At 40.6% G+C, this 26,960-nt stretch overlaps 1 protein-coding gene and 1 pseudogene across 7 annotated transcripts in view; one reads left to right on the top strand and one right to left on the bottom strand.

The window, feature by feature from the left end:
• NXPE3 (neurexophilin and PC-esterase domain family member 3) overlaps positions 1–26,960 on the bottom strand; it is a 55,160-nt gene that overhangs the window by 13,956 nt on the left and 14,244 nt on the right. For 5 of the 7 annotated variants that reach the window (XM_024990032.2, NM_001081529.2, XM_059885104.1 and 2 more), the window contains 2 exon segments: positions 7,067–7,821; positions 3,293–3,366 (listed from right to left, as the gene is read on the bottom strand). In XM_024990032.2, the coding sequence (XP_024845800.1) occupies positions 3,293–3,366; positions 7,067–7,821 (829 nt within the window). 7 annotated transcript variants of the gene reach the window in all.
• Positions 12,706–13,631, top strand: LOC100139732 (ubiquitin-ribosomal protein eS31 fusion protein-like; annotated as a pseudogene).

Raw genomic sequence — 26,960 nt, 5'->3', positions numbered from 1 at the left:
AATTGTCCTTCTCTTTTCTTTCCAATTGTTTACCTGCTCTAAAACAGTTTTCTCAAACCCAGGGTACCCTGCTCCCACTGATTTATCGTTTCTTTCTTCCTCTAAAAACCCATCAAAGCCTCATTAGTTACTGAATACTTCTTTTCTCTAAACAAAATTATAGTTGTTCAGTGGCTCAGTCGTGTCAGACTCTTTGCAACCCTACAGACTGCAGCATGCCAGCCTTCCTTGTCCTTCACTATCTCCCAGAGTTGGCTCAAATTCATCTTCATTGAATCAGTGATGCTATCCAATCATCTCATCCTCTGTCATTCCCTCTCCTCCTGCCTTCAATCTTTCTCAGCGTCAGGGTCTTTTCCAATGAATTGGCTCTTCACATCAGGTGGCCAAAGGATTGGAGCTTCAGTTTCAGCATCAGTCCTTCCAATGAATATTCAGGGTTGATTTCCTTTAGGATTGACTGGTTTGATTCTCAAGTCTTCTCCAGCACCACAATTCAAAAGCATGAATTCTTCAGCCTTCTTTATGGTCCAAGTTCATATCTATACATGACTACTGGAAAAACCATAGCTTTGACTATATACACCTTTGTTGGCAAAGTGATGCCTCTGCTTTTTAATATGAAATTAAAAGTGTCTTTTAATTTCATGGCTGTAGTCACCATCCGCAGTGATTTCAGAGCACAAGAAAAGAAAACCTGTCACTGCTTCCACTTTTTCCCCTTCTATTTGCCATGAAGTGATGGGACCAGATGCCATGATCTTAGTTTTTTTAATGTTGAGTTTTAAGCCAGCTTGTTCACTCTCCTTTTTCACCTTCATAAAGATGCTCTTTAGTTCCTCTTTACTCTCTGTCATTAGGGCAGTACCACCTGCATATGTGAGGTTGTTGATATTTCTGCCCACAATCTTGATTCCAGCTTGTGGTTCACCCAGCCCTGCATTTCACATGATGTACTCTGCATATAAGTTAAATAAACAGAGTAACAATACAAAGCCTTCTCTTATTCCTTCTCAACTTTGAACCAGTCCATTGTTCCAGGTCCAGTTCTGTTGCTTCTTGACCTACACACAGGTTTCTCAGGAAACAGAGAAGGTGGTCTGGTACTCCCATCTCTTAAGAATTTTCCAATTTGTTGTGATCCACACAGTCAAAGGCTTTAGCATAGTCAATGAAGCAGAAGTAGATGTTTTTCTGGAATTCCCTTGCTTTCTCTATGATCCAAGAAATGTTGGCAATTTGATCTCTGGTTCTTCTGCCTTTTCTAAATCAAGATGTACATGTGGAAGTCCTCGGTTCACGTACTATTAGAAGCCTAGCTTGAAGGATTTTGAGTATAACCTTACTAGCAAGCAGACTGAGGGCAACTGTATGGTAGTTTGATCATTCTTTGGCATTGGCTTTCTTTGGGACTGGAATGAAAACTGAACTTTTCCAGTCCTGTGGCCACTGCTGAGTTTTCAAAATTTGCTGACATATTGAGTATGGCACTTTAACAGCATCATCTTTTAGGATTTGAAATAGCTCAGCTGGAATTCCATCACCTCTGCTAGCTCTGTCTGTAGTGATACTTCCAAAGGCCCACTTGACTTCACACTCACTTCACTAGGTGAGTGACCACACCATTCCAGTTATTCAGGTCATTAAGATCTTTTTTGTATAGTTCTTTTGTATATTCTTGCCATCTCTTCCTAATCTCTTCTGCTTCTGTTAGGCACTTACCATTTCTGTCCTTTATTTTGCCCATCCTTACATGGAATATTCCCTTGATCTCTCCAATTTTCTTGAAGAGATCTCTAGTTTTTCCCATCCTATTGTTTTCCTCTACTTCTTCACCCCGTTCGTTTAAGAGGACCTTCCTATTGCTCCTTGTGTGAAGCCACAGCCACTTCCTGGCTGAACTCTAAGACCTGTCAGGTGCAAGCAAACCATCTACAGCTCCTCCCTCTGACCATCCCACTGGACAACTGGGGACATCACGGGGTCACAGGGTACCCATCCAAGCCCGGGTACCCTGCTCCTACTGATTCATGGTTTCTTTCGTCTTCTAAAAACCCATCAGACTGAATCTAGTGAGCTAGACAACCAGGGCTGTGGAACAGAGGGTCAGAAGTGTTGGTGAGTCCGAGCCTCCAGAAGTGACAGATGGGAGCATGTAAGGGATACAGTATACTGGGGGTACCATGTTTACTGACATCTCGACTGTGGGATCGAGGGCCTGGCCGATAAAAGGCAAGCAATTTCCATTCATGATGTTTCACATTTGCATCCTCTAAGATTAGGAACTCACTGGGTTCAAGTAAATCAAACAGGAAAAGATGGGGATTTCTTGTGGCAACTGACAGTGAACATCAGAAATACAGACTGGCAGGGTCCTGCCTGCATCAAGACCACAAGTTTTATTTAGCCCACACAATATAATTTTTTTTTAGGTTTTTAACAGGATGCCAATGTTTTGAAATCTGGAGATGCACATTCAAAAATTAAGACTTCAGGTTTTTGATGGAAAAAAAAAAAATCTTTCGACCTGGCTGTGTTGGGTCCACATTGTTGCATATCAACCACGTGTAGGAACCAAGGGGCTGCCACCTTCAGACGGTCCCCGCTCTGCAGTTCCTTCCCACCACTTACACAAGGTGTGCGTATGGCCGATACTCACACGGCTAGGTTCACGCGTATTCTACACCTCATCCCTGGGGCATTAGTGTTTGCACCCTCTGCTTTGTGGGATACCACATACATGTTTTCAACAGCTAAAAGGACCTCATCTTCCCTCTGCACTTGATCTTAGCCAAAAGGCCAAGAAGTGACCACCTTCCAATACATAAGCCACTTAATAATGTTCATCCTTGGGACTTCCCTGGTGGTCCAGTGGCTAAGACTCTGTGCTCCCAATGCAAGGGGCCCAGGATCGATCCCTGGTCAGAGAACTAGATCCCACAGGCCACAACTAAGAGTTCACATGCCTCAATTAAGACCCGACAAAGCCAAATAAATAAATTTTTAAAAAATAATAATGTTTATCCTTCTTTTATACCAGTGACTATAGCTCATTATAACTATTCTGCAAAAAACAAAACACATATATTTCATCTTCTAAATTTAATTCTTTTACTCTTAATAATATCCTGTACCAATGGATCAGAATCACCTGGAAGTTTTGTTAAAATGCAAACTATGCCCAGTAGTAACCAGGGCAAATTAAAAGGGGGCTTTATATCTTCAGTGAAACTACAGAGACTCAATACACTGAGCAGGAAAAACAACAAATCATCACATTTGCTCCTTTTACCTTTTATATTCCTGGGAATCACAGTCACCCAATCAGGTCCACTGGAGTTAATTGGCATTTTGATATTGACACCACTTGAAAGAGGAATAAAAAGAGTACAAGCTCAAATATTTTTAATTTAAAGAATTAATTTATTTATTTAAATTTAGGAACATTTATTTTTCAATATGTATCTTTATTTGCAAATTTTTAAATAGATGGGATTTCAAAGAGCTGTCTAAAGATGAAATATCCTTATAAATGTTAATTCATACAATTGATACTTAATAAATTAGGTATCTTATAATAAGCAGGTTATACGGACACATAAACTGAATAAGAATTAAACAGGTTCTTAGTTTTTCACTGCTTCACCCTTAGGTTGCAAACTCCAAAATGACAAATTTTGTTTGAATCGCTTAATCCCTTGGACGCAGAGAATGGCTCACACTGATGACAATGTCTACTTTGTCACTACTTGGTTTTCAGGCTGCAAGACTACGGGGAGCATTAAGTCAGATTCCTTAAGCCTTGCCTAGAGCAGAATCCTAACTGGGGACTCATCCATCCCTCAGATGATCAATGTCCATCTTTCTCTTTCTCTTTTTAGTTAGCCTAATGCAAAATTTCAGATTTTTAACAGAGTAAAAATGCAAAAATTAAAATCTATATCAGGATTCTGTCAAATGTTTTGTTTTCAAAAACCTATGCCACCTCAAATACTTTCCCAGCAAACTTCTAAGTAAGTAGAATTTTTTAAATGATTCTACTACAGATCTGGCAGATTCTACTACATCAGCCAGCCTCATCCAGGATATGCAAGTAAAGGCAAGGACAGACATTATTTTATCCTTCTGGATTCACAGGTGTTTTCTGGTTTTAACGGTAGGATTTGGTGTTAGGAACATTTAAAATTTTTACACTAACTTAGTTCTCTGACCTTTTCCCCACTTTTTTTCCACGTGGCATTTCAGTAAATTACAAGTTATGTTTCTTCCATTTAGCAGAAGGGTTCTGCTAAACCCCTAGGTAGACTGACAACACACTCCTAAAAGAGAGTAACTGAACACTCCTCATACAGAGGCAAAAAGTACACAGAAATAAAATAATCTGTTCATGGTGTGTGTAAATGCTAAGTCTGACTCTGTGTGATCCTATAAACTATAGCTCACCAGGCTCCTCTGTCTATGGACTCTCCAGGCAAAAATACTGGAGTGGGTTGTCATGCCCTCCCTTCAGGAGATGTTCCCAACCCAGGAATCAAACCTACATCTCTTACGTCTCCTGCATTGGTAGGTGGGTTCTTTATCACTAGCGCCACCTGGGAAGTCCTATTGATAAATAATGTGCCTAATTAAAGAATAAGACTAAAGACCTTTTGTATTGAGCCGCACACACACACACAAACCCCTCGGAAGACCGCTGCTAAGCTGCTAAGTCACTTCAGTCGTGTCCAACTTCTGTGCGACCCCATAGACGGCAGCCCACCAGGCTCCCTCATCCCTGAGATTCTCCAGGCAAGAACACTGGAGTGGGTTGCCATTTCCTTCTCCAATGCATAAAAGTGAAAAGTAAAGTGAAGTCGCTCAGTCGTGTCTGACTCTTAGCGACCCCATGGACTGCAGCCCACCAGGCTCCTCGGTCCATGGGATTTTCCAGGCAAGAGTACTGGAGCGGGGTGCCATTGCCTTCTTGGAAAACTAGTACAATAAATATACTGGGAGCAGTGCGCCCTCTGCTGGGCTTCTGAAAGCATGGCATGATTCTAGCAAATAATGTATTTAAACTTTTGCCACCAAAAGCTGACTACGAGAAAAACAAAAAACCAGAGCTTTATTTTAGAAGCTGCTACAGACTACATGGACTTCCTAGGTGGCTCAGTGGTAAAGAGTCTGCCTGCCAATGCAGGAGATAACAGAAGATGTGGGTTCAATTCCTGGTCGGGAAGATTCCCTGGAGGGCATGGCAATCAACTCCACTATTCTTACCTAGAGAGTCCCATGGACAGAGGAGCCTGGCAGGCTAGAGTTCATGGGGTCACAAAATAGTCGGATACAACTTAGCAACTAAAACAACAAGAACCATCTCTACAAGGGAATATTTTTAAAGTATATATATATCATTTAAAAATAAAAAGCATTTTACATTCTCTCAAATAATTATACTTTCTGACTATGTAATTTTTCTACCTTTTTTATTTCTTAGGAATGTTATTTTATTTTAGGCACTAGTGATAAAGAACCAGCCCGTCAATGCAGGAGACGTAAGAGACTCGAGTTTGATCCCTGGGTCGGGAAGATTTCCTGGAGGAGGGCATGGCAACCCACTCCAGTATTCTTGCCTGGAGAATCCCATGGACAGAGGAGCCTGGGGGGCTACAGTCCTGTCTATAGGGTCGCAAAAAGTCGGACACAACTGAAGTGACAGAGCATGCACACACGCACACATATAATGTTGAAGAAAATGGAAATTTTACCTCATACTGGTTCTATATATTTCCTTCTGCATATTATGCCATATATTGATCATTATACTGAAAAAGTTTCATACCTATGTTCAAAAATAGGAATATGTGCTCAATAATGCAAAAATTTGAATAGCTATTAACTTGAAAAATATAATTCGTTGTGATATTCCTGGTTTCCCATCAGTTCAGTTCAGTTCAGTAGTTCAGTCGTGTCCAGCTCTTTTTGACCCCATGGACTGCAGCACACCAGGCTTCCCTGTTCATCACCAACTCCTGGAACTTGCTCAAACTCATGTCCATTGAGTTGGTGATACCATCCAAACGCCTCATCCTCAGTCATCCCTTTCTCCTCCTGCCTTCAATCTTCATAGAAGGAAAGTGAAAGTGAAGTCACTCAGTCGTGTCTGACTCTTTGCGACCCTGTGGACTGTAGCCCACTAGGCTCCTCCGTCCATGGGATTTTCCAAGCAAGAATACTGCAGTGGGTTGCCATTTCCTTCTCCAGGGGATCTTCCCGACCCAGGGATCAAACCCAGGTCTCCTGCATTGCAGGCAGACGCTTGCCACCAGGTAGTTATTCTTCATGCTTATCATTAAATCAATCTAGCAATGTTACCACATTCCTACCTTTTCCTATCAATAAATGTTTATATGATTTTAACAACTAATAATGTGACACTTAAGACTTTTTTCAGTTTCTGAGACATGAAGCTAAAACATTAGCTTGACTGTAAGACCTCTAGTAGCCCTGTTCTTAGATAATTTTTTTATCTGTTCTGTGAATAAGTGATTTTGCTTATACAGCTATAAACATGCTATGTAGTTCTGAAGTAAAAGATGTTAAGGTAAAAGAACAAAAATTTAAGGTATTTAATTTGAACTGAAATAAGCATGTGTGTGTGTGTGTGTGTGTGTGTGTGTGCGCGCGCGTGCGCGCGTGCATATTAATCACCCAGTCATGTCCAACTCTTTGCAATCCCATGGACTGTAGCCCACCAGGCTCCTCTGTCCATGTGATTCTCCAGGCAAGAATACTGGAGGGGGTAGCCATTCTCTTCTCCAAGGGGTCTTCCCAAACCAGGGATTGAACCCAGGTCTCCTGCATTGCAGGCAGATTCCTTACCATCTGAGGCACCAGGGAAGTCCCTGAAATAAACATACTAATCACAAAATATAAATCTTTGTTTATTTTCTTACCACCTCTCCTGAACTGGGCCAAGTTTGGAGAGATGTAAGAAGCACATAACCAAAATAAGAAAGTCTCCTAAGTAGGACAAAGACAACGGAAAGGGACTCTTCAATCCCCACCTAGGACAAGGGGCACATACCTCTGGAAGAAAGCATTCTCTGTAGCAGTTAGGAGGCCCTTCAGGTATCCACCTTTGAAATGGTTAATTCTGCTACTACAAGGGAGCTTCTTTGGTTTGAAGCAGAACCAGGGTTCTCCAGTGTAGAGGTCTGTGAAGTTGCACAGGGGAAGACTCCCTGGAAGACACACGTTACACTCTGTAGTTTCAGAAATCCTCCCTGACCGGAAGAGGCTCTTGAAATAGACTCTGTCTGGTTTCTTTTCCTGCAGGTACTGAAGAACTCGGATCCCTTCACTGGGGTGGACCAGAGATATGGACACTTTGACTTGACCTGGCCAGAGCAGAGTAAAAAAGACCTTGTAAAATCCGTTCTGGTAGTCCACCACTCTGCCCACGGCCCCCGCCTGTAGCTTAGGGGAGTGGATTCTGGCCTGCAGGTAGTCTCCACCATATTTCTTGGGCTTTCTTTGAAAATCCTGCACATGAACCAGCACCTCTAGCTGGCTTCCCACCCTGAAGAAGGCTGCAGAGTTCAAGATGACAAAATAGCTGGAAGAAGGGTCGGTGCTCTTCAAAAAGGGGACTGGGCCCACGTCAGGCTCCTGCCACTGTAGGGCAGCCAACAAGGAGTCCTCTTCCAGGCGCTCCCGGCTGGACAGAATCTGGCGCTCATAGCCGCAGTAAGGGTTCCGGCTGATCCTTATCACCTGGGAGGAAACAAACTGGCCGCCACTGTCTATGAATGTGGCCGAAGCGGTCTCACGGTCCAAGTACTGAAGAGAAAAACACAAACAGAAACCATAGCTATGACAAACCTCCTTACGTCAACCAAATAAATCCCTGCTTCAGTTTAAATGTTAATAAAACTTACTTGGAAAAAGAAAAAAAAACTTTACTGGGATGACATTGTTTCAAAAAACCACAGCTCACCAGTGTTATAAGGGTCTCACAGCAAATATCAGAGAAAAATCCCTTTTGTGCTTCCAGAAGGACAAGGGGGAAAGGAATCATTTTGAAGTACAGTAGTTCTCCTGTATCCTCAGGGGATATGTCCAAGACTTCCAGTGGATGCCTGAAACTGTGGGTAATACCAAACTCCGTATATACTGCTTTTTCCTATACATATATACCTATGATAAAGTTTAATTTATAAATTAGGCACAGTAAGAGTGGGTAGCTATTCCCTTCTCCAGTAGATCTTCCCAACCCAGGGATTGAACCTGGGTCTCTCATGTTGCAGGCACATTCTTTACCATCTAAGTCCCTAGGGAAGCTCTAAACAACAACAATAATAATAAAACTAACTTATAAAACTAATAATAATTTGCTGTAATAAAAGTTATATGAATGTGATCTCTCTCTCTCTCAAAACATCTGATCGTGGTGTACTTGATGAGGTAAAAGGTTAAAATGCCTACATGATGAGATGAGGTGAGGTGAAGGACAAAAGCACTGTGATGCAGCATCAGGCTACTACTGACCTTCTGACGATAATAATGTCAGAAGGAGGATCATCTGCTTCAGGTGACCCTGTATTGAGCCACGATGATGTCAGTGGTTGAGGATCCTGGGTGGGAGAGAGCAGGATGTCACAACAGCTGATCATGCAACTCAGGACAATGCACAATTTCATATGGGTAAGTTGTTTATTGCTTGAGAAGACTCTCGAGAGTCCCTTGGACTGCAAGGAGATCCAACCAGTCCATCCTAAAGGAGATCAGTCCTAGGTGTTCATTGGAAGGACTGATGCTAAAGCTGAAACTCCAGTACTTTGGCCACCTCATGCGAAGAGTTGACTCATTGGAAAAGACTCTGATGCTGGGAGGGATTGGGGACAGGAGGAGAAGGGGGGGACAGGAGGAGAAGGGGACGACAGAGGATGAGATGGCTAGATGGCATCACTGACTCGATGGACGTGAGTCTGAGTAAGCTCCAGGAGTTGGTGATGGACAGGTAGGCCTGGCGTGCTGCAATTCATGGGGTTGCAGAGTCAGACACGACTGAGCAACTGAACTGAACTGAACTGAAGTTGTTTATTTCTGGAATTTTCCCATTTAATATTTTCAGATTACAGTTAACCAGGAGTAACTGAAACCACAGAAAGTGACACTGTGGACGGGGGACTACTGGATGTCAAGAGTATTCTGTTCTTTTTTTTAAAACAAGACCTGCCCTCAAGAAAAACTATTTTACCAGAGCCTAACCTACTGTGGTTTTATCAGAGCCCAACCAAACTGAGGTAAATGACATACCCAACACCAGTCCATTCTAAACATTCCATACAATTTAAGAGTTGAGGGGGTGAGACTAAGAAGCAGCTCTGAAGTTCACAGACTCATTAACACAGGAAGATCACAGGATTATAAGATGCTTCACCTCCCCTACATTTCATCTCCACATCATGAAAAGTCTATTTACTGGAGTTCCTTTTAGGCAGTACCTCATGTCCAGCTTTCAGCAAAAAATTATGAGACATACTAAAAGGAAAAAAACACACTTTGAAAACACAGATCAAGCATCAGAACCAGACTAAGAAATGGCAAGAATGTTGGAATAATCAGACCATGAATTTGAAACAACTATGATTAATACACTAAGGGGCTCTAATAGAAAAAGCAAACAACGTGCAAGAAATAATGGGCAATGTAAAGAAAGAGGTGAAAATTCCAAGAAGGAATCAAAAGAAAAAAAAAACCAGACAGACCAGTGAGGATTTTTAACTAAGGAAAAATACTCTAGCTGAAATTATAATGACTGGCAGACATTCTTATACATTTGTCCAAGCTGATAGAATGTATAATACGAAGAGTGAACCCAAAAGATATTAAGAGGTGGAAAGAATACAAAGAAGAACTGTACAAAAAAGATCTTCATGACCCAGATAATCATGATGGTGTGATCACTCACCTAGAGCCAGACATCCTGAAATGCAAAAGTCAAGTGGGCCTTAGGAAGCATCACTATGAACAAAGCTAGTGGAGGTGATGGAATTCCAGTTGAGCTATTTTAAATCCTGAAAGACGATGCTGTGAAAGTGCTGCACTCAATATGCCAGCAAATTTGGAAAATTCAGCAGTGGCCACAGGACTGGAAAAGGTCAGTTTTCATTCCAATTCCAAAGAAAGGCAATGCCAAAGAATGCTCAAACTACCGCACAATTGCACTCATCTCACACACCAGTAAAGTAATGCTCAAAATTCTCCAAGCCAGGCTTCAACAGTATGTGAACTGTGAAATTCCAGATGTTCAAGCTGGATTTAGAAAAGGCAGAGGAATCAGAGATCAAATTGCCAACATCTGCTGGATCATCGATAAAGCAAGAGACTTCCAGAAAAACATCTACTTCTGCTTTATTGACTACACCAAGGCCTTTGACTGTGAGGATCACAACAAACTGTGGAAAATTCTGAAGGAGATGGGAATACCAGACCACCTTACCTGCCTCCTGAGAAATCTGTATGCAGGTCAGGAAGCAACAGTTAGAACTGGACATGGAACAGACTGGTTCCAAATTGGGAAAGGAGTATGTCAAGGCTGTATATTGTCACCCTTCTTATTTAACTTATATGCAGAGTACATCACGAGAAATGCTGGGCTGGATGAAGCACAAGCTGGAATCAAGATTGCCGGGACAAATATCAATAACCTCAGATATGCAGATGACACCACCCTTATGGCCGAAAATGAGAAAGAACTAAAGAGCCTCTTGATGAAAGTCAAACAGGAGAGTGAAAATTTGGCTTAAACCTCAACATTCAGAAAACTAAGATCATGGCATCTGGTCCCATCACTTCATGGCAAATAGATGGGGAAACAGTGGAAACAGTGTCAGACTTTATTTTGGGGGGTTCAACATCACTGCAGATGGTGAGTGTAGCCATGAAATTCAAAGACACTTGCTCCTTAGAAGAAAAGTTATGACCAACCTAGACAGCATACTAAAAAGCAGAGACATTACTTTGCCAACAAAGGTCCACCTTGTCAAAACTATGGTTTTTCCACTGGTCATGTATGGATGTGAGAGTTGGACTATAAAGAAAGCTAAGTGCCGAAGAATTGATGCTTTTGAAGTGTAGTGTTGGAGAAGACTCTTGAGAGTCCCTTGGACTGCAAGGAGATCCAACCAGTTTATCCTAAAGGAAATCAGTCCTGAATATTCATTGGAAGGACTGATGCTGAAGCTGAAACTCCAATACTCTGGCCACCTGATGTGAAGAACTGACTCATTTGAAAAGACCCTGATGCTGGGAAAGATTGAAGGCAGGAGGAGAAGGGGATGACAGAGGATGAGATGGTTGGATGGTATCACCGACTCAGTGGACATGAGTTTTAGTAAGCTCCAGGAGTTGGTGATGGACAGGGAGACCTGGTGAGCTGCAGTCCATGGGGTCGAAGAGTCAGACATGACTGAGTGGCTGAACTGAACTGAAGAATGAATCCTAAAGTAAACTTATGGACCTTGGGTGATCACGATGTGTCAGTGCAGGTTCACCCTTGGTTAAAATTAAAAAAGAAGTACCATTCCAGTGAGTGATGATAATAACAGGGGAGGCCATGCATACATAAAGACAAGGTGTATGGGAAGTACCTATAATCTTCCTGCAGTGTAAGCCCCAAGAGTTGTATTTTCTTTTTTGTAATGCAAGTGTCTGACTTCAATTTTGACTGTCAAGACATTCACATGATGAGATATAAAGAGCCACGGTCTTCCCGTGCCCTTACGGCTTCTTTGTTTTAGGGATCTTGGTTGACTGAGACAAATGACCCTTTGGGCCACTTGTTTTTCTCTTCCCATGCTTTAAATTCCTATTCATGTTTTAAGTTCACCAATAAAGAATAAACCCATGAAACTCCAGGCACCCACCTTGAGCCCAATAAAAACAACCTCAGGCCCACGCTCTCTCTCTTTTTGTCTACCATGACCTAGGTGTGAGGCCCCAGGCATGCCATGTATCCTCCAGGACCTAAGAGTAATACACCTTCCTCCTTTTTGCCCCACAGTTTCCAGATGGTTAATGCTGAGGGCATCCTGTAATCGTAAGAGCCACAAGGGCCAGTTCAGTCACAACACTGGTTATTGATATTATCCAGATATAAAACACTTCCTTTCAACTTTGTTGTAAATATAAAACTTTTCTTTGAAAAATAGAAATTGAAAGAAATTCAAGGGAATTACCTGGATGTCCAATGATCATGACTCCACACTTTCACTGCTGAAGGCCCTGGTTCAATCCCTAGTTGGGGAACTAAAATTCAAGAAGACACACAGCAAGGCCCTCCCCTCAATAAAAAAAAAAAAAGAAAAAGAAAGAAAGAAAAGGACATATTGAAAAAAAAAAAGAAAAGAAAGAAATCAAGATAGTAAAACCACCGTAACAGAAATGAAAGAAGTCTTTGAAAGGCTCACTAGCAGAATGGACACAGCTAAGGAGAATCTCTGAGTTTGAGGAAATGTACATAGGAACTTCCAAAACTAAAAAGCAAAGAGAAAAAAAATAATTTAAAATGAGAACAGAATATTCTAGAGCTGTGGGATACACCAAATAGGAATATCAAAAGGATCAGAAAAACATAACAGAAGAAACATTTGCAATAATAATGACTGAAAGTTTCCCCAAATTAAAGTCAGACACCTTTCTGGATCTGCTATCTGCAGTGGAACTGCTGCCAAGATGCAGATTTTCATGAAGACCCTGACAGTGAAGACCATCACTGTCAAGGTGGAGCCCTCGGATACAACAGAAAATGTAAAGGCCAAGATCCAGGATAAGGAAGGAATTCCTCCTGACCAGCAAAGACTGATCTTTGCTGGCAAGCAACTGGAAGATGGATGTACTTTGTCTGACTGCTGCTGCTGCTAAGTCGCTTCAGTCGTGTCTGACTCTGTGTGACCCCATAGACGGCAGCCCACCAGGTTCCCCCGTCCCTGGGATTCTCAAGGCAAGAACACTGAGTGGGTTGCCATTTCCTTCTCCAATGCATAAAAGTGAAAAGTGAAAGTGAAGTCGCTCAGTCCTGTCTGACTTTTCGTGACCCCATGGACTGCAGCCTACCAGGCTCCTCTGTCCATGGGATTTTCCAGGCAAGAGTGCTGGAGTGGGGTGCCATTGCCTTCTCCAACTTTGTCTGACTACAACATTCAAAAGGAGCCCACTCTTCATCTTGTGTTGACACTTTGTGGTGGCGCTAAGAAAAGGAAGAAGTCTTATAACACTCACAAGAAGAACAAGCATAAAAGAAAGAAGGTTAAGTTGGCTGTTCTGAAATACTATAAGGTGGATGAGAATGGCAAAATCAGTCACCTTCGCCGGGAGTGAACCTCAGATGAATGTGGTGCTGGAGTTTTTATGGCCAGTCATTTTGACAGACATTATTGTGGCAAATGTTGTCTGACCTACTGTTTCAACAAACCAGAAGACAAGTAATTGTATACTGGTTAATAAGGACATGAGCTAACGTTAAAAAAAAAAAAAAGTGAGATACCAAACCAACAATCCAGGAAGCTCAGAGAACATAAAGTGGGATAAATACAAAATATAACTATATCCAGGCATATTGCATTTAAACTGTAGAAAACCAAAGATAAAATATCTTGAAAGAAACCAAAAGGGAAAAAAAAAACACACCTTACTTTTAGCAAAGCAAATATAAGAATTAAATCTAACTTCTCAGAAACCATGCAAGCAAGAAGAAGATAGAGTAAAATACTTGACACATTGAAAGAAAAAAGTCATCAACCTAGAATTTTGTACCCAGAAAAATTATCCTTCAAAAGTGAAAGAGAAAGTCTTTCTCAGACAAACAAAAATTAAGAGAATCTGTTGCCAGTAGACTTGTCTAGCAAGAAATGTTAAAAGAAGGGCTTCAGAGATAAGGAAATCATATAGGTCAGAAACTCAGATCTACACAAAGAGGGGAAGAGCATCAGAGAAGGAATAACTGAAGGTAAAATAAAAAACTTCTATTTTCTTATTTTTAACTGTAACATAACAATTTTGTTCAAAAATAATAACAGCAACAGTGTATTTGACCATGTACACTTATACCTGTGTGTGCGCGTGTGTGCTTATTTACAAGTGAAATGAATGACAGAAATTATACAAGGGACAGGAAGGAGCAATTAATAATATTTTATTATTAATAAGGTACCTGTCCTACCCATGAAGCAGTACAGTATTATTTGATAGTGGACTTGGACTAGTTATAAGTGCATATTGCAAACTCTAATGCAACCACTTAAAGTAAAATGAGAAGCGTTATTGACACACTAAGAAAGGAGACAGAATGGCATCTATTGAATGCTAAATTAAAACCACAAAAGTCAGAAAAAGAGCTGAAGATAAAAACAGGAACAAATAACAAGGACAATGAATAGAAAACAGTAACAAATATGACAGCTATTAATCCAACTATATCAATAATCACCTTAAACATAAACTATCTAAATGCATCAATTAGGAGACAGAGATTGTCAGACTTAACTATATGTTGCCCTACAAGAAATCTACTTTAAATATAAAGACATATATAGATTAAAAGAAAGTGGATGGATAAAGATATACCATGCTAGCACTAATTGAAAGAGATCAGAATAATTATATTAACCTCAGAGTAGAGTTCAGAACAAGGAAAGTCAGAGATAAACAAGGGTATTACAGAGCCTTCCTTGGTGATACAGTGGGTAAGAATCTGCCTGCTAATGCGGCGGATCAAGCCCTGATCCAGGAAGATTCCACATGCCACAGAGCAACTGAAGCCTGTGCACCACTACTACTTGAAGGTCATATGCCTAGAGCCTGTGCTCCACAAAAGAAGCCACCAGTGAGAAGCCTGCACACAGAAATGAAGAGTAGGCCCTGCTCACCACAACTAGAGACAGCTCACACACAGCAACAAAGCCCCAGTGCAACCAAAAACTAAAAACAAGAAGGGTATTTTACATAATACAAGGGTCAATTCTCCAAGAAGACATAACAATCTTTAACATGTATGTACCTAACAAGAGAAAGCCAAAATATGCAGGGTAAACACTAATAGAACTGAAAGAAAAAATTGATGAATTCAGAGTTGTAATGAAAGATTTCAATACCCCACTATCAGAAATGTATGGATCAGGGACTTCCCTGGTGGTTCAGTGGTTAAGACTCTGTACTTCCACTGCAGGGAACATGGGTTCCATTCCCTGGTTGCAGAACTAAGAACCCACATGCCACAGAGCATGACCGAAAAAACAAACAAAAAATAGAAATGGATAGAGCCAATAAGCAGAAAGTCAGTAAAGACTTAGTTGAACTGAACAGCATCACCATCAACTAGATATGATGGACATCTATAAACCACTTATCCAACAAAAGAAGACACATTCTTTTCAAGCTCACATGAAACATTCACCAAAATAGGCCTATAAAATATACTATAAAAAAACTGAAAAGAATAGAAATCATACAATGTCTGCCTTCAGACTACAATGGGATTAAACAAGAAAGATGGAATTGATAACAGAAAGATAGCTGGAAAATTCCAAAATACCCGGAGATTAAACAACACATTTCTAAGTAACACAAGGGTCAAAGAAGAAACATCAATAAAAAATTAAAATCTTTTTAACTCAAATAAAATGAAAAAACAACTTTTCAATATTTGTGGATGCAGTGAAAGCAGGCCTTAGACGGAAATTTACAGCACTGAATACACATTATTATAAATGAAGATCTAAAATCAATCACTTAAACATCTACCTTAGGAAGCTAGAAAAGCAAATCAACTCCAAAGTAAGCAGAAGAAAAGAAATTACGAATTAGGGTAGAAATCAATGAAACTGAAAACAGGTAATCAATAGAGAAAAGACAATGAGACCAAAACCCAGTTTTCTTGAAAAGATCAATAAAATTGATTAAGCCTGAAGTAAGGCTAAGGAAAAAAGACAGGACACAAATCATTATTATCAGACATGAAAGAAGACACATCACTAAAGATCCCATACACATTAGAAGGATAATCAAGTAATACTATAAACAACTCTCAGTTCAGTTCAGTTCAGTAGCTCAGTCGTGTCTGACTCTTTGTGACCCCCTGAATCGCAGCACGCCAGGCCTCCCTGTCCATCACCAACTCCCGGAGTTCACTCAAACTCACATCCATCAAGTCGGTGATGCCATCCAGCCATCTCATCTTCTGTCGTCCCCTTCTCCTCCTGCCCCCAATTCCTCCCAGCATCAGACTCTTTTCCAATGAGTCAACTCTTCGCATGAAGTGGCCAAAGTACTGGAGTTTCAGCTTTAGCATCATTCCTTCCAAAGGAATCCCAGCGCTGATCTCCTTCAGAATGGACTGGTTGGATCTCCTTGCAGTCCAAGGGACTCTCAAGAATCTTCTCCAACACCACAGTTCAAAAGCATCAATTCTTCGGTGCTCAGCCTTCTACACAGTCCAACTCTCACATCCATAAATGACCACAGGAAAAACCATAGCCTTGACTAGATGGACCTTTGTTGGCAAAGTAATGTCTCTGCTTTTGAATATGCTGTCTAGGTTGGTCATAACTTTCCTTCCAAGGAGTAAGCGTCTTTTAATTTCATGGCTGCAGTCACCATCTGCAGTGATTTTGGAGCCCCCAAAAATAAAGTCTGACACTCTTTCCACTGTTTCCCCATCTATTTCCCATTAAGTGATGGGATCAGATGCCATGATCTTCGTTTTCTGAATGTTGAGTTTTAAGCCAACTTTTTCACTTTCCTCTTTCACTTTCATCAAGAGGCTTTTTAGTTCCTCTTCACTTTCTGCCATAAGGGTGGTGTCATCTTCACATCTGAATCCAACAATATGTACAATGAATTATACACCATGACCAAATAGGATTCATCCCAAGTATACATGAAAGTACCTTAATAGAACTCCAGTGCTTCCTGAAGACCATGACTTACACTCTCTTAGAAATGGTTCTTAATCTTCACTTTGGCCTTCCTGCTTAGAAGACAAGACCTTAAAAGCACTTCAGTCTTTTCTAGCTTGGACATTAATTGTTATTTATATTGTGATATTTTGCTCTACATACTGTATAATATAATGGCTTTCTAATATTTTGTATCTCAAAATTGTATACTGTCTCTAAAATTCAGATGTTTAAACTGTTTTCTTATTAGTGAACAGATCTGCCTGTTTAACAATAAAGTTTTATACCCAAAAAAAGACCTCACATTAGAGCTTTGTAAAATTTCAGAGGTAGAGAAAAAAGTTCTTCTGTCTTCCAGAAAGAAGAACAACATTACCAATAAAAGATACTTTTAAATTAAAAAAAAAAAAATTAGATTGGCATTAGCCTTGTCTTTTACCCCACAGGAAATGTGAAGACAGTGGAGCAAAGTTGTAAGGTTCTAAGGGAAAAGGACTTTGAATACAGCATTCTAAACCCAAATAAAAATCAAAGAAGAGGGCAAAATAAAGGCCATTTCAGACATGTAAGCTTAGTTCCCATGTGCCCTTTCAGGAAAACATTATTTGAAGATTTAATCCAGTAAATTGGAAAGAAAAATCCAAGGAAGTGAAAGACATGAGCCAGGAATTTAATGAAAAGCAAACTCAGAACAACAGCTGGGCAACAGGTCAAGATAATAATCAGTGAACATTGAAATAGGAAGATAGAGTGCTCAGAGGGGGGAAAAAAGTGCCTTGAAGAAGCAAATGGATTTAACAAATTATATGAAGGAAGATCCTCATAATATGCTATAGAAGATGTTATTTTCTCTCATCAGGAGAAAAAAAAAGGGCAGTTAGCACTCCAGAAAAAGCAAGAAGAGGTATAAGAAAGTCATGGTTAAAATATAAAGCAAATTAAAATGCAGCATGATTAAGCAATTGATGTACTGTGTAAAAAGGATCCATTTGACCTTGATGCTTGGGACATTCTCCATCAAGAGATAAAGGTTTGGTTTCAAAGGATCATGTTCTATACTGGGTAACATTTACATGATCATAATAATACCGTATTTTTTTAAGAATAAGAATCAATCCATAAAGAGTGTATGTTATCCTTAATTATAGTTAGAGCAATAAAACTAAAGATTATAAAGCCTGATGATGCAAAAGTAATATGATAGCTAACAGAAATCAAACGTAACATAATATAGAAGTGCTCTTCTTCTTCACTTAAAGGAGGAAGTTAAGATGTACTATCTAACCCTATTAAGGGAAAGAAAAGGCCTAAGTACATTATTTAATACACAGAAAAAAAATATTTTACAAATTTTAGAAAGAGAGTGACAGAAATTATGAGTCAGCAGAAGATCTCATCTTTCATTATCTTTAACAGGGACAGCAACATCAACCAACATCTACTAAACACCTAAGTGCCAGACACTCTTTTCTAAAGACTTTATATAAATCTTTTAATACAATGTTTAAATTATCCCATGAGGTAAGTCTTATTATTAGGCCATCTGATAGACAAGGAAACTGAAGCAAAGAATGGTAATTTGATAATTTGCCCAAGGTCACACAGATTATAAACAGCAAACCTGGACTAGAACCCAAGCAATCTGACTTCAGTCTGTGTTTTTATTTAACCACCCACGCTGCTCTGCCTGATGTGGAAAGGTCAGCAGGTACAGTGTAAAGCTGACAAATCAAGATATAACTATGCAATGTGTAAGCAGTGCTAACCACCCACATAATTACAAACAAGCAGTTATATCCAAGAAATTACAGTGACTCTGAAGACTGGGGAGGAATTTCAAATACATACTTAAGTACTTATGTACTCTCTATTCTTTCGAGTGTTTTATACTTTTCATTAATTATTTTCCTAATAAATAGAAGGTGGTTGAACAAATGGACAGGAAAAATAATTATGTACCTCCAGTATTGTGATTTATAAGCAATATACATTTGGTCTTCATCCACAGTTCCTGGCTCACAGCTCCCAAAATCCTTAGAATTTTAATGATAAGAGAAATGGGAACATCTTTTGCTATAATATTTGGTTTTGTGTCCTCAGTTCCTAAAAACACTTTAGAGTCATAAAAGGGAAATGTGTGTCTTGTTACTTCTAACGAGCCCCTTTCCACCACAACTGGGCTCGTGTTACTGAGGTGGCTTTTGGAAAATACCTCACGATGGGAGCTGGTTGTCAGACCTGACCGTGATAAGAGGGTTGGAACTTTCAGTTCCACCCTGGACCTCCAGTAAAGGGAGTGTGGCTGGAGGCTGAAATCAGTCACAAATGAATCAAACATGCCTATGGAATGAAGCTTCATAAAACCCCAAAAGGATGGGGTTTGGAGAGCTTCCAGGTTGGTGAACACTTGGAGATTCAAGGAGAATGGCACATTCAGACCAAGACGGCACCTTTATGCCCTTCTCATACACCTTGCCCTGTATATCTCTTCCTCTGGCTATTTCTGAATTAGTTTTTTATAACAGACCAGAAATCTTTTTCTCTTCTATTTTTAAGTTTAATTGAGGTATAATTCACATACCATACAATTCACCTATTTAAGTGAACAGTTCATGAGATTTTTGTATATTCATAATTTGGATAGGCATCTCCACAGTTATAGCATTTTCATACCCCCAAAAGAAACTCTGTTCACATTAGCAGTCAATCCACATTTTCACAAACCTATACTCCCACCCTAGTCCTAGGTAACTACTCATCTACTTTAATAGACCAGTAATCCTGTAAGTAAAATAAGTAAAATGTTTCTCGGAAACTGGTCAACCACATGTTAAAGAATGAAACTAGAACACTTCTAGCACCATACACAAAAATAAACTCAAAATGGATTAAAGACCTAAATGTAAGACCAGAAACTATAAAACTCTTAGAGGAAAATACAGGCAGAACACTCTCTGACACAAATCACAGCAAGATCCTCTATGACCCATCTCCCAGAGTAATGGAAATAAAAGACAAAAATAAATAAATAGGACCTTATTAAACTTAAAAGTTTCTGCACAATGAAGGAAACTATAAGCAAGGTGAAAAGGCAGCCTTCAGAATGGGAGAAAATAATAGCAAACAAAACAACTGGCAAAGAATTAATTTTCAAAATATACAAGCAGCTCATGTAGCTTAGTACCAGAAAAACAAACAACCCAATCAAAAAGTGGGCCAAAGAACTAAACAGACATTTCTCCAAAGACGATATGCTGCTGCTAAGTCGCATCAGTCGTGTCCAACCCTGTGCGACCCCATAGACGGCAGCCCACCAGGCTCCTCTGGCCCTGGGATTCTCCAAGCAAGAATACTGGAGTGGGTTGCCATTTCCTTCTCCAATGCATGAAAGTGAAAAGTGAAAGTGAAGTCGTTCAGTCGTGTCCGACTCTTAGCGACCCCATGGACTGTAGCCCACCAGGCTCCTCCGTCCATGGGATTTTCCAGGCAAGAGTACTGGAGTGGGGTGCCATTGCCTTCTCTGAAGAAGATATACAGATAGCTAAGAAACACATGAAAAGATACTCAACATCACTGATTATTAGAGAAATGCAAATCAAAACCACAAACAGGTATCATCTCATGCCAGTCAGAATGGACACCATCAAAAAGTCTACAAACAATAAATGCACAAACAATAAATGCAGAAGTGGAGTAAAGGGAACCCCCTTACACTTCTGGTGGAAATATAAGCTGGTACAGACATTACAGACAACAGTGTGGAGATTCCTTAAAAAACTGGAAATAGAACTGCCATTTGACCCAGCAATCCCACTGCTGGGCATACACACTGAGGAAACCAGAATTGAAAGAGACACATGTACCCCAATGTTCATTGCAGCACTGTTTACAATAGCCAGGACATGGAAGCAACCTAGATGTTCATTGGCAAATGAATGGATAAGCATGTTTTGGTACATATACCCAATGGAATATTACTCAGCTATAAAAAAAAGAATGGATTTGAGTCAGTTCTAATGAGGTAGATGAAACTGGAGCCTATTATACAGAGTGAAGTAAGTCAGAAAGAGAAACACCAATAAAGTATATTAATGCATATATAAGGAATTTAGAAAGATGGTAACAATGATCCTATATGTGAGACAGCAAAAGAGACACAGATGTAAAGAACAGACTTTTGGACTATGTGGGAGAAGGGGATGGTGGGATGATTTGAGAGACTAGCACTGAAACATATGTATTACCATATGTAAAATAGATGACCAGTACAATGAAGCGATGCATGAAGCAGGGCACTCAAAGCTGGTGCTCTAGGACAACCCAGAGGGGTGGAGAGTGGGGAAGAAGGTGGGAGGGGGGTTCAGGATGGGGAAACACATGTGCACCTGTGGGTGACTCATGTTGATGAGTGGCAAAACCACCATAGTACTATAATGAAACTATCCTCCAATTAAAATAAATTAATTAATTTAAAAAATGTTACTCAGATTTCTGTGACCTGCTCTAGCAAAATTAACTGAAGCCAAGGCAGGAGTCATTGGAATTTCTAATCTACAGCTAGTCATTTAGAAGCACAGGTGACTACCTAGATTGGTGACTGGCATCTTAAGTAGGGGGTTGGGGGGGAGTCTTGTAGGACTAAGACCTTAACATGTGGGATTTGATGCTATCTTCAGATAGTGTTGATACCAAACCAAACGTGGGCCTGCTCGCCTGCTCATAGTAAAGCCAATCTACTGCCATAGAATGTGGAGAAGGAAAATGCAGTGTTTATTGTAAGGTGCCAGACTAGGAGTCCAGGGCAGCTAATATTCAAAAACACCCCAACTCCCAGATGGATTTCAGGGAAGAATTTTTAAAGGCAAAGTGGGGGAAGGGAGTCACAGGGGATGTTATCAGCTCATACAAAATTCTCTGCTTGGTTGATGGTGAGATAGCAGGGTGGTGTCACAGCGGCTAACATAATCAATCTTCAGGCTCCAGTAAGCCCATGGTCATCAAATAGTTAACTTCTTCCATTTGGTGGGGGTTTTAAGCAATCTGTAAAACAACTCAGGAATGCTTATTGGATTGTTATACATGTTATCCATGTATTTCAGGGAGGAACTAAAAACTCTTTGACTGCCATGTGGCTGATTTACTGTTTAAACTGTTACCAGTTCTCCTGGCCCAGCAGTTACTTCTATCACTATGTGTTCACATCCTTTCAATCATTAATTCTTAGGCCAGACTTTTGTGAGTCAGGGAAGGCCTGGAAGACTACAACTTTTCTGCAAACACGAAGTAGGCAGAGGACATGAGGTGGAGGGGTCTGTCCAGGAAGGCTCCACAGGGTCCTGCTCAGTTATAGTGTCAGAACCGATTAGAACTATAGGTCATGCTGCTGGTGTCCAAGAGTTGCCTGGTGTACCCTACACACATTGGAAACTAGATGCAGAACCTTTTTAGTACCTAACCCAGGAAACTGCTTCTTACATTATGCAATAAGTTAAACTGCAAGAGAAAACAACAACAGGAAAACAAAATCAAGAATTACTCTCAACCTATTACCCATTACAAACCACTCAAACAAGCCCTCAGGCTCCCCATCCATGCCAAACCACTTCAAAATGCTATGCAAGGTCAACATAATCTCAAACAAGGTAAAAATAATCCCCAAATATAGAAGGGTTTTTAATGATATTCTTGGATTCTGTACTTTTTCTGTTTCATTCTACATGTACATGCAGAAACTCTCAATTGGAAGAATTTCATTAGGCTCCTTCATTTTAAAAGAATACACAGTATTATTTGTTTATTAAAAAGGATAATAATGACTTTGAAAATGTTTCCCTAGCAGAGTTGACATCAGCATCATGACATGGCATAAGACATTCCTCCATTTTTGTCCCCCTTTTTAACAACAAATGTAGGACCCACCCAAAAACAAAATTGCCTCTGTGGGAATCGTGGGATCCAGCTCCACATGCGCAGGGCCTAGGTGCAGTCTCGCCCATGTGCGTATCTAGTAACAGGCAGATAAACCTCGGTGCTGTCAGCACAGCCAGTGGACCTGTCCCAGTCCTGCTTGGCCACAGTCAGGGACAACCTGGAGAGTGGTGACCCAGGAAAATACCAATGGATTCAGCCTTCCCAAAGAGAAATTCCAGAAAGAAAGAAAAAATACAAGTTTGGATGAAACTGAGAGGGTAAGAGGAACTTCGCCAGCACTGCCCCTCCCCCAGCATAACAAGCCCAAGGCTGTAGCACCCAGCAGCGTCCTCATCCAAGAGAGATGAGGAGAGTGACCAGTTAGTGCCCACTGACCCCCGCTGTGAGAGAAACCCATTTAATTCTGCAGCTCTCCGAGTACTAAAGGGGGACCTCCATGACCCCAGGGAGGGAGGGGTTCAGGAAAGAGGCAGGTAAGAACATCAAAGGTCACTGAAGGGACACAGTTCCTGCTAAGTGTGCTCAGGAGTTTGGCAGGAAGTCCGCCCACAAGCCTAATGCCTCACCCAACAGTCTTGCAACAGAGCCCACAGGCACCCCCAGTGCCCTGTGTGCTAAACCCACACCTCCGCACACTCTGGAGCCAGCAGCTCCTTGTGTATGCTGCCAAATGAGGCAGCAAGTGAGACTCTGCTAAACAGAACACTATCAGAAAAACAGATCAGTTTTTCTGGGCAAGAGAGAAACACAAATTTAAGCTATACTTCCTCTTTCTGGAAAACAAAAGGTTAACAGCGGCTAGCCTGGTGGGTCTTAAGAAAAGCTTAAGAATTGTGTCACAAGAAGCAAGATGTGGAAAGCAAGTGTACCCATGTGAGGGCAAGCAAAATAGACAGCTAAAACAGGACTGATGAACATCTTACCCCACCTGAAGGGAACCAGTAAGACAGCAGCAGATGTCTGCTACTTCAAGCATGAAAGCAGCAATGCAAATGTACAAGGAACATAAGGAATCACGGAAACATGTCATCACAGAAAACTAACAATCATCCTCCAATAACCATGCTCAAAGGCACAGAATTCAGCCTTTGATAAAGAATTCAAAATAGCTGGGCTTCCCTGGTGGCTCAGAAGAGTCTGCCTGCCAATGCAGGAGATGCAGGTTTGATCCCTGATCCAGGAAGATCCCACATGCCACAGGGCAACTAAGCCCGTGCACTACAACTTCTGAGCCTGCGCTCTATAGAGCCCAGGAGCTACAACTACTGAAATCTGCATGCCAAGAGCCAGTGCTCTGCAACAGGAGAAGTCCCTGCAGTGAGAAGCTCACGCACCACAACTAAAGAGTGGCCCCATTCTCCCCGACTAGAGAAAAGCAGCAACAAAGACCAGCACAGCCAAGAATAAATAGATAAAATTAAAAAAAAAAAAAGAATTCAAAATAGCTCTTCAGGGAAACTCAATGGGCTATATTACAACAAAGACAAATAAAAAAATACATGAATAAAATCAGAAATTTACAGAGAAAGAAATCATAAAGAAGCAAATGGAAATTCTGGAGCTGAAAAATTCAATGAATAAAATGAAAAATGCAATAAAGAGCATCTATAACAGAAAGATCAAATGGAAGACTGAATAAGGGAGCAGGAACTCTGAAACAGCCCAATCAGAAGAGAACACAAGAGAAAAAAGAATGAAAAAGAGCATAGAAAGCCTACATGTTCTATGTGATGCCACCATGTGTACAAATATTAGAATAATCATGGTTTGAGAGAGGGAAAAGGGAGGGCAGAGAGATTATTTAAAGAAACAATAGTTGAGAACTTCCCAAACCTAGGGATATACTTTGACAACCAAACTCAAAAATCTAATAGATCACCCTATTATCTCTATGCAAAAAGATCTTCTCCAAGACACATTATAGTGAAACTGTCAAAAAACAAGTATAAAAAGAAAATCCTAAAAAAGCAGCCAAAGGAAAAAATATTGTAAACTATAAAAGAATGCCCATTCGGCTCTCAGTGAATTTCTAAACAGAAACCTGGGTTTGATTCCTGCTTGGGGAACTAAGATCCTGTAAGGCAGTGTGGTGGGGGGCGGTGGGGGAGTGCAGTGTGTGTGAATGGAATCAAGGGTTTTTAATAAAAACTGAACTCATAAAAACATAGAATGGTGACTACCAGAAGCTAGGGAATGGGGGAATTGGGTAGACATTGTTTAAGGGTACAAACTTGCAACAGGTATATAAATAAATCCTGGAGATGGAAGGCATAGCATAGTGACAATAGGCAACAAAACTGTATTACTGTATTACTGTAAGTAAGTGTACGTAATAAACTTCAAAGCTGCTAAGAGACAAGATCTTAACTGTTCTCAACCTAAAAGAAATGGTAATTAAGTGACATGAAAGAAGTGCTAGCTAACACTGTATTGATAATCATATTGCAATATACAAATGTATCAAATCAACACATTGCACACCTTAAACTTACACATTATATGTAAATTATATCTCAATTTTTAAAATTGCAGGTCTTTTATTCTTTTTTAATTAATTAATTTATTTTAATTGGAGGCTAATTACTTTACAATACTGTAGCGGTTTTTGCCATACATTGACATGAATCAGCCATGGGTATATATGTGTTCCCCATCCAAACCCCCCTCCCACCTCCCTCCCCATCCCATCCCTCTGGGTCATCCCAGTGCACCAGCCCTGAGTACCCTGTCTCATGCATCGAACCTGGACTGGTGATCTATTTCACATATGATAATAAACATGTTTCAGTGCTATTGTCTCAAACCATCCCACCCTTGCCTTCTTCCACAGAGTCCAAAAGTCTGTTCTTTACATCTATGTCTCTTTTGCTGTCTCGCATATAGGGTCATCATTACCATCTTTCTAAATTCCAGATATATGCTTTAATATACTGTATTGGTGTTTTTCCTTCTGACTTACTTCACTCTGTATAATAGGCTCCAGTTTCATCCACCTCATTAGAACTGATTCAAATGCATTCTTTTTAATAGCTGAGTAATATTCCATTGTGTATATGTACCACAGCTTTCTTATCCATTCGTCTGCCAATTATATCTCAACTTTTTAAAAACAGGAAAAGTTCCCTTACCTTTTGATTATCTTTTAGGAAATATTCCCACCTCCCTTTCCTTTTTAGTTCTTGTGAGGCCATGACAAAACACTAAGGACCAAACCATGTGCTATGTGCTCACAACATGCCCCCTTCTCCTTTGTTTTTCCTCTTTTCCTCTCCCACAGTCACTCTTGTTCCTTGGGTAGCCATAAGCTACTAATTCAAGACCAGAAAAATGACCCATGCAGCCCAATCCAAGAATCACCATACACTTGGTGCTACTCACCTGAAATGTGAAAGTCCTAGTCACTCAGTCATGTCCAACTCTTGTGACCTCATGGACTGTAGCCTGCCAGGTTCCTCTGTCCATAGGATTCTCGAGGCAAGAATACTGGAGTGGGTTGCCATTTCCTTCTCCCCTGACCCAGGGATCACACGTGGGTCTCCTGCATTGCAGGCAGACTCCTCACTGTCTGAGCCACCAGGGAAGCCCAAGTCACCTGGATTTTACTTAAAAAGAGAGACTTCTATAGTGGTCCAGGGGCTAAGACTCCAAGCTCCCAATGCAGGGGAGAGCAGATTCAGTCCCTTGTCGGGGAACTAGATCCCACAAACTACAACTAAAGATACCACATGCCACAACGAAGACTGACGATGCCTCAAGCCTCAGCTACGACCCAGTGCAGCCAAAACGGATGAATACAAAAGACTGCGAAAAGGTCAATTTGCTTAACTTTCCTAAATGATAACTCTGTTTTAGGTCAGTGCCAAGGACAACTTCAAGGTCTGCCATATTTTAAAATTCAGAGCCCAGAGGAAACACCAGCAGTCATTCCTGGAGCCGCTGTAAGGTGTGGACCAGAGTGAACCCTATGCTTGCCCATCCCTCATTCATTGCACTGCGATTTACTGACTTGTCAGTTCAGGGCCTGACTGTTCAAAGGATAATCCCAAGCGACTGATTCAGGATTGGGCCTGTGACCCAGTTGTATTCTAT

The sequence above is a fragment of the Bos taurus genome, chromosome 1, assembly GCF_002263795.3.
Source record: "Bos taurus isolate L1 Dominette 01449 registration number 42190680 breed Hereford chromosome 1, ARS-UCD2.0, whole genome shotgun sequence".
Lineage (NCBI taxonomy): Eukaryota > Metazoa > Chordata > Mammalia > Artiodactyla > Bovidae > Bos > Bos taurus.
This window is presented reverse-complemented; position numbering and strand designations above follow the sequence as displayed.